The 12,155-nt window shown below is 42.3% G+C and overlaps 1 protein-coding gene across 1 annotated transcript in view; it reads left to right on the top strand.

Annotated features, from left to right (window-relative positions):
- LOC144600321 (limbin-like) overlaps window positions 1-12,155 on the top strand; it is a 102,094-nt gene that overhangs the window by 20,114 nt on the left and 69,825 nt on the right. Inside the window, exon 10 of the mRNA XM_078411893.1 lies at window positions 2,952-3,276. Coding sequence (XP_078268019.1) covers window positions 2,952-3,276 — 325 coding nt within the window. The remainder of the gene's footprint in view (window positions 1-2,951; window positions 3,277-12,155) is intronic.

Genomic DNA, 12,155 nt, shown 5'->3' with positions numbered 1-12,155 from the left:
CTAATTTCTATACACAGAGTAGTTGATATCTAAAACACGTTGCCAGAGAAAGTGGAGTCAGAAACAGTGACTATGAGGTATTTAGACAGACAATTAAATAGAAAAGGCATTAAAGTAAACCGTCCTAATGCAGGTAGATGGGCATAATAATTGGCATGGACATGATGGGCTGCAGGACCTGTGCAGTATAACAAACTGGAAGGATTCTTTATGCCTGCATGAAGCTAGCATCAGATCCTTTGTATCTGGAGGTGGCTCTAGAAATTGTGGACGCATTGGTGATCATTTTCCAATGTTCTATAGATTCAGGATCAGTTCCTGTGGATTGGAGGGTAGCTAATGTTATCCACTTTTTAAGAAAGGAGGGAGAGAGAAAACGGGAAATTATAGACCAGTTAGTTTGACATCAGTGGTGGGGAAGATGCTGGGGTCAATTATAAAAGGCAAAATTGCGGAGGATTTGGATAGCAGTAACGGGATCGTTCCGAGTCAGCATGGATTTACGAAAGGGAAATCATGCTTGACTAATCTTCTGGAATTTTTTGAGGATGTAACTAGGAAAATTGACAGGGGAGAGCCGGTGGATGTGGTGTACCTCGACTTTCAGAAAGCCTTCGACAAGGTCCCACATAGGAGATTAGTGGGCAAAATTAGAGCACATGGTATTGGAGGTAGGGTACTAACATGGATAGAAAATTGGTTGACAGACAGAAAGCAAAGAGTGGGGATAAATGGGTCCCTTTCAAAATGGCAGGCAGTGACTAGTGGGGAACCGCAAGGCTCGGTGCTGGGACCGCAGCTATTTACAATATACATTAATGACTTGGATGAAGGGATTAAAAGAACCATTAGCAAATTTGCAGATGATACAAAGCTGGTTGGTAGTGTGAACTGTGAGGAAGATGCTATGAGGCTGCAGGGTGACTTGGACAGGTTGTGTGAGTGGGCGGATGCATGGCAGATGTAGTTTAATGTGGATAAGTGTGAGGTTATCCACTTTGGTGGTAAGAATAGGAAGGCTAATTATTATCTGAATGGTGCCAAGTTAGGAAAAGGGGACGTACAATGAGATCTGGGTGTCCTAGTGCATCAGTCACTGAAAGGAAGCATGCAGGTACAGCAGGCAGTGAAGAAAGCCAATGGAATGTTGGCCTTCATAACAAGAGGAGTTGAGTATAGGTGCAAAGAGGTCCTTCTGAGAATGATCAGCCATGATCACATTGAATGGCGGTGCTGGCTTGAAGGGCCGAATGGCCTACTCCTGCACCTATTGTCTATTGTCTATTCTGCAGTTGTACCGCAACTGTCCTTCTGCAGTTGTACCCTAGTGAGACCGCATCTGGAGTACCTCGTGCAGTTTTGGTCTCCAAATTTGTGGAAGGATATTCTTGCTGTTGAGGGCATGCAGCGTAGGTTTACTAGGTTAATTCCCGGAATGGCAGGACTGTCGTACGTTGAAAGACAGGAGCGACTAGGCTTGTATACACTGGAATTTAGAAGGATGAGAGGGGATCTTATCGAAACGTATAAGATTATTAAGGGGTTGGACACGTTAGAGGCAGGAAACATGTTCCCAATGTTGGGGGAGTCCAGAACAAGGGGCCACAGTTTAAGAATAAGGGGTAGGCCATTTAGAACTGAGATGAGGAAAAACTTTTTCAGTCAGAGAGTTGTGAATCTGTGGAATTCTCTGCCTCAGAAGGCAGTGGAGGCCAATTCTCTGAATGCATTCAAGAGAGAGCTAGATAGAGCTCTTAAGGATAGCGGAGTCAGGGGGTATGGGGAGAAGGCAGGAACGGGGTACTGATTGAGAATGATCAGCCATGATCATATTGAATGGTGGTGCTGGCTCGAAGGGCCGAATGGCCTCCTCCTGCACCTATTGTCTATTGTATATATGAAAAATCAACTATTGGCTGTTTGAATTCTCTTTCGCATTAATCATTCGGCCCAAGGGCACCCTCCATTTTGTAGTGAGACTTTCAGACCACTTGCTGAACTAATGAACTATTTTGGCTTGAAATAGAACATCCACCAGCTGTTTGTTGAAAAGCAGAGGTGGCCCCACTGATGCCTTGGCTAATGTATATCTTTCAGCAAGCATCATCCATTATGTTGAACTTTGCAGAATTGATATTTCTGAAGTACAAATGTAACTACATTTCAAAGAAAAATATTCCTACCACTGAGAGTCCTATTCCTACCACTGAGAGTTTCTGATCCACCTCAGAACCATTTGCTTGCCTTTCACTTTTGAATGCAAACCTATCATACCCTGAAACAAACCCAACATTAAATTACACTCACCTTGAGTTCAGTCCCAAATTTACTGTTGAGTGCTCAAAATAAATTAAAATAACCAGTAATCAAGATCACTGCTAATATTCAATTGGTTAGAAAATATAGAATCAACATACTTGTGATAGGTCCAGTTGAGCTTACAGGCAGTAATGTATTCGGTCTGTAACGATACGTTTCACTCATTCTGCACCGAAAACCTTCAGACAGTGGCGCATTTAGTAGACCCGCTGTCCCACAACACCAGAGACCCAGATTTGATCCTGACCTCGGTTGCTGTCTGTGCAGAGTTTGCACGTTCTCCCTGTGACCGCGTGGGTTTCCATCAGGCGCACCGGCTTTCTCCCACATCCCAAAGACGTGCGGGTTTGTAGGTTAATTGGCCTCTGTAAATTGCCCCTGGTGTGTAGGGAGTAGATGAAAAAGTGGGATAACATAGAACTGGTGTGAACTGCTGATTGATAGTCCGCATGGACTCGATGGGCCAAAGGGCCTGTTTCCATGCTGTCTCTTGGAACTGCAGTCTCCCATTTATCGTTTTTCAATTTATGTTTTAATATTCCAGTATTAATTAATTTTATTCATGATTTATTTTTCTAAATTCCTCATAATATAAATTGGACACAATATAACACTCAGTTTCTGACCTACAGCTTGCATGTACTGAATACAATGCAAATGGATGCAGATTTGGAATATCATCGCAAAAAACTGAACTTGGATGCAATTCTGTTGTTGCTCAGGAGTTTCAAGCACAACAAAGACCTTTCACCCCTTTTAGAGGAAAGATTCAAAATTATCTTCAGAGAACAGTTTGAAGAGATGGCGAACAGGCTGAGTATGGAGCATGAAGAGATGTTAGCCATATTAGCAGCTCAAAGTAACCAAGACACCAGGCATAAGATGGAAGCACTCTATAAGAAGCAGCAACAAGAGGACAGAGAAGCTGAGCTCCTCATTGAGAATGTAGATGACGAGGTATGTCAATAAGCCATAATCTTATGCTGTGTAATTGAAAGATTTGAGAGAGTGAACGTTGGAAATTAATCTGGCAAGTAAATTCATGAAGGCGATATTAATTAGAATATGAATCCATGTGTGAATCTTGAATTTTATTTTGCAAAACAAAAAAATCAAGGGCTTTTTACTTAGAATCCTGGACATTTCCTCAGCAGATTACAGCTATGCCTACCAAACTGGAGTGTTTTTTACTGTAACCTAAAATGCTGCTGATTTCCTTTTTCGATATCTAGGACACCACTGACTTTCCGGCACCAGTGGTTTCAGAGCCTGTCTGGATTACCCATTTTGCTGGACCAATAGAGGTCACGGTCTCCGAGAGGAGTCCAATGGTACCAGAACTGTCTGTCTAGGCCGCTGAGGGCCCAAGATATCGTCCTGCGAAGTCAGCTATGGGAATGGATCTGCTGGCTCCGACCGGGCCGGAGTTCCAGAGCCCTGGTCAAGGGGGCATATCTGACCCGCCGATCAGCAGCGGGAGCCCCGATGGGGTCGAGATCGCCTGCCTTACCTAGTCTAGGCGCCACATTTTCAGAGTGACTTCCAGGGGAATTTTAAGTGCGCTCTCGTAATTCTGTCCGGATTTAAGGAGGTGCTGTACCACCAGTTGCCAGAATATTGGAGGTGGACCCGTATGTTGTATTCCTGTGTTTCATTTTGCAGTTGTATATCTAGATATTGAGCAATGTGAGTGAAGTTGGGACGGGAAATTATGATGGGAGATTCTGACTTCTCTGAACATTCCTAGATTTGGGTTTATAACAACAAGAACGGTAACATTCCAAGGCGTTGTGTGCTGTTGAACAATCCTTGCACGTTCAAGGGTTTTAACTATACACGTTCCCTCTTTGCAGAGTGCATAGAGAAAATGAGATAAGCCTGGGGCCAGGTGGATTACAAGAACTTGAGTCCTGGAGAGTAGGTAGAAAGGGGGGAAGGCTAAAAGGCATGATGGGGATTAGCAGGGTTTTTGGAGGTCCCTGCTGATCAATCTGTAAAGGGGTTTGGATAGGGTCTATTACCGGGGCTCATGAATTGAAATGTGAGTTAGAGTGTAGTTAGGAATGGGATGGAGGAAATCATGGTTATTGGAGTTGATTGAGGAACAAGTTTTAGTTGAGGAATGGGTTTGGGTCAGCAAATTGGTGAGTGAAGTTGGGACAAGAGATTGCCTTGAAGAAGGGCATTCTGCTGGCTGGGTAGTCAGAAGGACTGACCTTAAAGTGGCCCCACCTGAGTCAGACTCCCAACATAAGTCAAACGGTGTAAGATCTTCATTGCATGAGTTGTCCATGTATGGTCATTCATGCGTATGCGAGTGAATGTTAGAGCAGTGATGTCCAGATATGGTTAATGCCGAGTGTCATTAAGTACTTCTATAATCCTCTGTGCACTTAATGGCAGGCGCATGAAGGACTCAGGATAAAATCTGTGAGCTATGCTACCTATAAAAACAATTTTATTTTCCACTGAAATTGATTGGTAGCCCCCAAAACATGCATGTTTGCACAGTCCAATTTGTAGACAGTATTCCCAATGGGCTCTGTTGTATTATTTCTGTTCAGCTTCAGTTCCCTAGCTTGGCATGGTCAAAGTGCTGCTAGATGATGCATGATAAATGCTTGAAATGTGTGTTCCCTTAGATTGCTGTGGGCTTGCTTTTAGAAACAGCCTGCAATAATATGCTTGACGAAGCTTGTGGAATGGTACCTTTCACTTTTGCACGATCGTTTGCTGCTAAATGTCACAGTAGCTCCATTAAATTTTTTTTCCCGCCATTCAGGTCAGAGGTTTAATTCTTGAAGAATTTGCATACAAGGACCCAAAATAAATCTGGAATGCTTTATTTGTTTATAAAAATCATATGTTTGATAGAACAAAGTCAGGGTATTGTTTTTAATGTTGTGTGAGGTTGAATGTTATGGTATTCAGAGGGACCTTTGTGTGTTGCATGAATCACTGACAGTTAATATGTAGGTTTAGCAGGTAATTGAAAAGGCAAGTGATATTTTGGTCTTTATTGCACAAGGATTTGAGTGCAAGTCTAAAGGGCAAAATTGTATCTTCTTCGTACTTTTCGTCAGCGGGATCGAGGATGACTTGTTTCTGGTCCAGATTGGGAACTGCAGGCTCTTCCACAGATGCCTGGTGAAACTCCTGGGTACGTAATCTCTTTGAACTGAGCTTCTGGATGCTCCTGTCAAAAGGACTCATGGTACTCAGTGACACCCTTCATTTTGACCACAAATTTTCATTTCATTTATGATATTGAAGGAGGCTTTTCGACCCATCAATTCTATGCTAGTTCTCAGGGGAATCTTATCAAACCTATTCCCCCCACTTACTGAATGTCCTTGCATCCTATTCATTCTCACGTGTGCATCAATTCCCCCCTGATTCTTGTACCCTTCATGTACACCTGGGGCAATGTAGAATAGCCAGTTTACCTACCTGCATGATCTTTGAACATGGGAGGAAATAGGAGCATCCATAGGGAACTCGTACAGCCACAAAGAGAAGATGCATACTCTACACAGATAGCACCAGAGGTCAGGATCGAACCCCTGTTGTGGGAGCTGCATGATCTTTACATCACTGTGTCTTCATGGACCATAGATGCCCAGGAGTTGCTGAGGATGGTACATGTCTTTAAGAAGACTTTAAGGACACCTTTGAATCTTCAGTCTGCTCTGGTAGAGCCTATCTGGAACATTGTGGACAAGTCCAGTCCCCCGTTTTAAGGATGGATATACTTGTGATAGAGCAAGTTCACTGGTTTGGTTCCTGGTTTGTTACGTGAGGAGAGATTGAGCAGGCTAGGCCTGTACTATCTTTACAAGGGTATAATCTAAGTGTACAAATAGACTGGGTAGCTGCAAGATTGGCTGGGGTGTCCAAAACAAGGATCGCAGTGTCAAAACAAAGGTTTGGCATTCCAGAGGACAGACAAGCAAAAGGTTTTTCACCCAGAAATTGGTGATTCTTTCGAATTTAATTCACTTTCTGAATATATTCATAGTCATACAGTACAGAAACAGGTCCTTCAGCCTAACCTGCCCATGAGCCTCCTTCAATATCATAAATGAAATGAAAATTTGTGCCCCATCTGCCCTGCCCACGTTTGGCCCATATCCCTCTAAATCTTTCCTATCACTGTACTTGTCCAAATGTCATTTAAATGTTGTCATAGTATCCACCGCAATTACCTTCTCTGGCGGCTCGTTCCCTATAGCCACCACCTTCGGTGTGAAAACTGCTCCTTGGGTTCTTATTAAATCTTTCACCTCTCATCTTAAACCTATGTCCTATGAGTTTAGGCTCTCAAGCCCTGGCAACATCCTCGTAAATCTTCTCTATACTGTTTCGGTGCAATGGCATCTATCATACAGCAGGGTGACCAAAACTGAACACAATCCTCCAAATGCGGCCACACCAACATCTTGTAAAACAGCAACATAACTTCCCAACTTCTTTACGCAATGCCCTAATCAATCTACCAAAAGCCTTCTTCATCACTCTATCTACTTATGATGCCTCTTTCAACTATGTAACTGCACTCTTAGATCCCTCTGCTCTACAACCCTTCCCAGGCTCCTGCCATTCACTCTGAAGGTTCTGCCCTGGTTTAACTTCTGAAAATGCAACACCTCGCACTTATCTGCATTAAACTCCATTAACCATTCCTCAGCCTACTTGCCCAACTGATCTTAGCCCTCAGATCCTTATTCAAATGCATATATATCTTCTCACTCAAATTCCGGAACTCAATGTTTTTTTATATATTAAAGGAATTGAGGGATGTGGGTTTTCACAGGAAAGCATAGCTGAGATAGAAGATCAATCGTGACTATTGAATGTGAAGCAAGTGCTTCACTTCTGAATAGAATAGGGTCTGAATACCCTGTTTCTGCTTGTATTTCAGATGCTCTTATGTATAAGGAAAGTGATGTTACTGCATGAGCATTCAAACAAATAGAGAATATTTAATACAAAAAAGGATGTATTGTACTGATTTTTAGTTATCAGCTGCAGAAAATTACTTCCAGGCTCCATTTCAGTCTGCTTTGAACGTGTGAAATGTGAGGTTATCCACTTTGGTGGCAAGAACAAGAAGGCAGATTATTATCTGAATGGTGTCAGATAAGGAAAAGGGGAAGCGCAACGAGACCTGAATGTCCTTGTACATCAGTTTGAAAGTAAGCATGAAGGTACAGCAGGCAGTGAAGAAAGCTGATGGCATGTTAGCCTTAATTGCAAGAGGATTTGAGTTTAGGAGCAAGGAGGCCCTACTGCAGTTGCACATGGCCCTGGTGAGACCGCACCTGGAGTATTGTGCAGTTTTGGTCTCCTAATTTGAGGAAGGACATTATTGCTATTAAGGGAGTGCAGCGTAGGTTCACCAGGTTAATTCCCGGGATGACGGGACTGACATCTGATGATAGAATGGGTCGACTAGGCTTGTATTCACTGGAGTTTAGAAGGATGAGAAGGGAACTTATAGAAACATAAAATTCTTAAGAGATTGGACAGCTAGATGCAGGAAATATGTTCCTGATATTGGGGGACTTCAGAACCAGGGGTTACAGTTTAAGAATAAGGGCTAGGCCATTTAGGACTGAGAGAGTTGTGAATCTGTGGAATTCTCTGCCACAGAAGGCAGTGGAGGCCAATTCATCGACGTTTTCAAGTGAGAGTTAGATTTAGCTCTTCGGGCTAATGTAATCAAGGGATATGGGAAAAAGCAGGAATGGGGTACTGATTTTGGATGATCAGCCGCGATCATATTGAACGACGGTGCTGGTTCGAAGGGCCGAATGGCCTACTGCATCTAGTTACTATCTTTTCCATATCTGGGGAAAATTCACCAGTGCTTCGCTAAATGCCATGTTAAACCATTGATAACATCAGTCTGCTGCTTATCCCTATCCTACCACTTCACCTCCCCACATTCTCATGCATTTCTTCCCATTGTTTCCGGTTTCCATCACTCTCCTGATCTTCCTTATTCTTTCTGATTGACCCCCACCCACCAGTGACACTGTACCTAAGATAGCGATACAGCAGCATAAAATCCAAGTCAATTTAATTGACAAATTGTTTGCAGCTGTTCAGCAGAGTGCAGCTCGCTAACCTCGAGAGTACAAATTGTGATATTTTTTTGTGCCCATTAATTCTACAGACTTAATTTCCCCTTCTCTGATCTTAGATCAAATCCACACCTCTGAAAGTAACAATCCTCTTTGTACATGTGAATCAGAGTTAATTGTGGCTTTCTGACAGAATGATGAAAGTGATTTTGCTTTGAGAGGAGATAACTGAATTTGTTTGACAGAAATCAAGTCCCATTGAAGTTTCAGCTGTAATTTTTTTTTAATGACCGTTCCATATCTCTTTTATCCTCTTGCTTATTAGGATTACAGAGTTCTGATTTTGTGTTTGAAGACAAGTTTTATTTCACACCATGCATGAGCACCGGAGATTGTAGATGTCATTTTTTAAAATCAGGGATTAATTACAAAAGTAATGCTGTGCTATCATTGTCATTGTTTATCGGAGATACTAGTCTGTGCTGCAGTAATCAACGTTGTATAAGTGGCATTTATTAGAACTGTAATCAGTTTTGTTCCCCCATCAGTTTCACATTCAAAAGTTTAAAATGCAACTACATGTAGTATACTTCATAGTAATTCATGCATCACTGTCAGCCATTGTGTTTGAAAACTCGTTTCTGCCCACTGACACTGTTTGATAACATCTCTTTCTTTGATTATTGGCATCACTGTTGACGCATTGGATTCTTAAGTTGAGTTGAGAAGGAAGGGCTTGTGTCCAATTAACCTGGTGCCATTATTAGTCAGCAGCATTCTTCCAATATTTAAAGGCTGTTGACCTGATTTTAGCTGTGCTCACTCCAACAACATCACTGTGGCGCAGCGGGTAGAGCTGCTGCATCATAGCGCCAGAGATCCAAGTTTAATCCTTACTTCGTTGCTGTCTGTGTGGAGTTTGCATGTTTCCCTGTGACCATGTGGATTTCCACCAGGTATTCCTGTTTCCTCTCACGTCCCAAAGACGTGTGGTTTTGTAAGTTAATTGGCCTCTGTACATTGTCCTTACTGTGTAGGGTGAGAATGTGAAAGTGAGATAACATAGAATTAGTATGTAAGGGTGTGATCGATGGGATGGTCATCGTGGACTCAGTGGGCACTCTAACTCTAAATTCTAAACAGCAACCATCTATAGCTGCTCACTCTTCCAACACTGTTCAGACATTTGAAAATGTCCAAGCATGGAGTATGTTGACTACTGGGAAATGTGCAATGAAATATTGTACTCTGAATAGTGCATTTATACTAGACCTGAACTTCTTGCAGTCTGATGATCATAATTCCTTGGAATGTCACACTAAATTATTGGTTATGTGGAAGCACGAGACTGCAGATGATGGAATCAGGAGCAGCAAACAATCTGCTGGAGGAACTTGGCAGGTCTGTGGCGGAAAAGAATGGACAATGTTTCAGGCTGAAACCCCGCATCAGGACTGAGAGTGGAAAGGGGAGCTAGGCAGTGTAATGTGGAGGGGGAGAGGATGGTGAGACAGATGCAAAAAATGACTGGTGAACCGAGGGGAGGTGAAGGATGATGAACAGATGGAGCCAGGTAGGGGAAGGGATCGAATTGGAAGATAGAGGCAGGTAGATGATGGATGGATGGAGGCATAAGAGAAAAAAGAGCAAGCAAATGGTACCAAGGGAGGGGAGGGTTGGAGACAGCTGCTGGAAGGGGTTAAGCAGGAACACAAAGGCTCCAGTGCAATCTGATCATTGTGGAAGGTGATAGTGGAGCCATTAGCAAAGGGGTGAATGGCCGGTGTTTAATCAAAGACTTTGTCAATATTTGCAACACAAAGTCCTTACAAGTTCTTGAAGGTTTTTAAATGCCAAAGCTCGAAATCAAGCCAAGGCAAGAATTCCCAGTTGGCAATAATAAGGTAAACATTGTGATCATCTCCTTGCCTGTCACGTCCTCGGAAATGTTCACCATCTCATTTAATTCATTTAACCAGTCAATGCACAGACATATGTGGAGAACACGGATTTAATTTCTCATATATTCAATATATAAGAAAGTTTCCGATGTTAATTCCTACTCAGCAATGGAAGTTCGCATGTGTGGACATAGCATGTGGATAAGATTGAGGTCATCTCTGATACACCCTAGGCTTGGATAATTGACATACACCCTCAGTACCCAGTTTCCTATAAACCTTCTATTTTACACTCTGATTCTCAGTATGACAGCCTAATGTAGGATTGTCACTGAACTGTATGCAAAAAAAGAATTTCACTGTACATAGGTGCACGTGACAATAAATTACCATTGAACCATTTATAAATCTGTACAATCAGATTAGTATGTCAACAGCACCCATACAACTGTATCCCAGAAAAGAGTCACTAGCTTGGAAAAGCTAGGAAAATTCATTTCAAGTTTCCTCAAGAGGGGACAACAATAATTGCAGACAAGAGAAAAAATGTGACATATGCACGTGGTTAGTGAAAGCCAATTCTATTTATTAGTTCAGAGGAAGCCTTTTCATATCTCTATGATTCCATAAAGCTCCCAGAAACATGATACAGTATTAGTAATGGGAACCATGAACTGGACTGTTTGAAAAGCTATTTGGTTCAATTCAGAGAAGATGATTCCGTTATCTGTATCTGGTCTGGCCTACATGTGACCCTCTGATCTGAATTGGAAAATAATGTAGTTGAATTTTAGCAGACTCTTTAATGAGCCCAGACTGCCAACAGGTTGAGGGCCAATTAAGGATAGGTCATAAGTTTTGATGCGCAAATTCTATGACGAAATATGTAAATATATGCATGCAACGTGTTTTTGTCAAATCTATCTGTTTATTACACACAGTAAACAGACCTTCTCATATCTCAAATTATCTTAATATTTTTAAAATTCACAATAACATATCACAACAATACAATAGAATATTGTTCCTCATGCTTTTTAATGCCTTTATTTAAGTGTCCACTTTGTCTAGCGCGTGACCCTTTGACCCTTTACGAGCTATTTGCAAAAGACTTTGACTCAGTTAAATGGAGACTTTGCAGTCTGCACATGTTCAGTTAATTTCCACAGAGTGTGCTGAAACTACTGAGCCAGTGAAGTGTTAGACAGAGAACAGAAGCAATTGTAGCCCTTTCTCCCTGCTCTGCCATTTAGTAAGATCATGGGCAATATTTAAGCCTTTCTCCACTCCCCTGCACTAAGCTCATATCCCCTAATTCCCTTAATATGTAAAATATATTTATCTCGGCCTTGAATGAGCTCGATGCCTGAGGCTACAGCCCTCCTAGGTAGAAAGATGCAAAAGATTCAGTGCCAATGGAGTAAAGACATTTTTTCTCATCTCTGAATGAAATTGCTGATGCTTTATTTTGAAACTGCAGTCTTGGTTCTAGATAGCCCAATCAAAGGAAACATTACCCTCCCATCTACACAGTCAAGTCCTGTATATAGCCTTCAAGACTTTTCTTTTAATGGGATCACCTTTGGGCAGCATGGTGGCGCAGCAAGTTGCTGCCTTACAGCGCCAGAGACCCTCGCTCGATCCTGACTATGGGTGCTGCCTGTACGGAGTTTGTATGTTCTCCCTGTGACAGTGTGGGTTTTCTCTGGGTGCTCCGGTTTCCTCCAACATTCCAAAGACGTGCAGGTTTTTATGTTAACTGTCTTCTGTAAATTTTCCCAAGTGTGTATAGGATAGAACTAGTGTATGGGTGATCGCTGGTCGATGCAGACCTGGTGGTCTGAAGGGC

The sequence above is a fragment of the Rhinoraja longicauda genome, chromosome 1 (genome assembly GCF_053455715.1).
Source record: "Rhinoraja longicauda isolate Sanriku21f chromosome 1, sRhiLon1.1, whole genome shotgun sequence".
NCBI classification, from domain to species: domain Eukaryota; kingdom Metazoa; phylum Chordata; class Chondrichthyes; order Rajiformes; family Arhynchobatidae; genus Rhinoraja; species Rhinoraja longicauda.
This window is presented reverse-complemented; position numbering and strand designations above follow the sequence as displayed.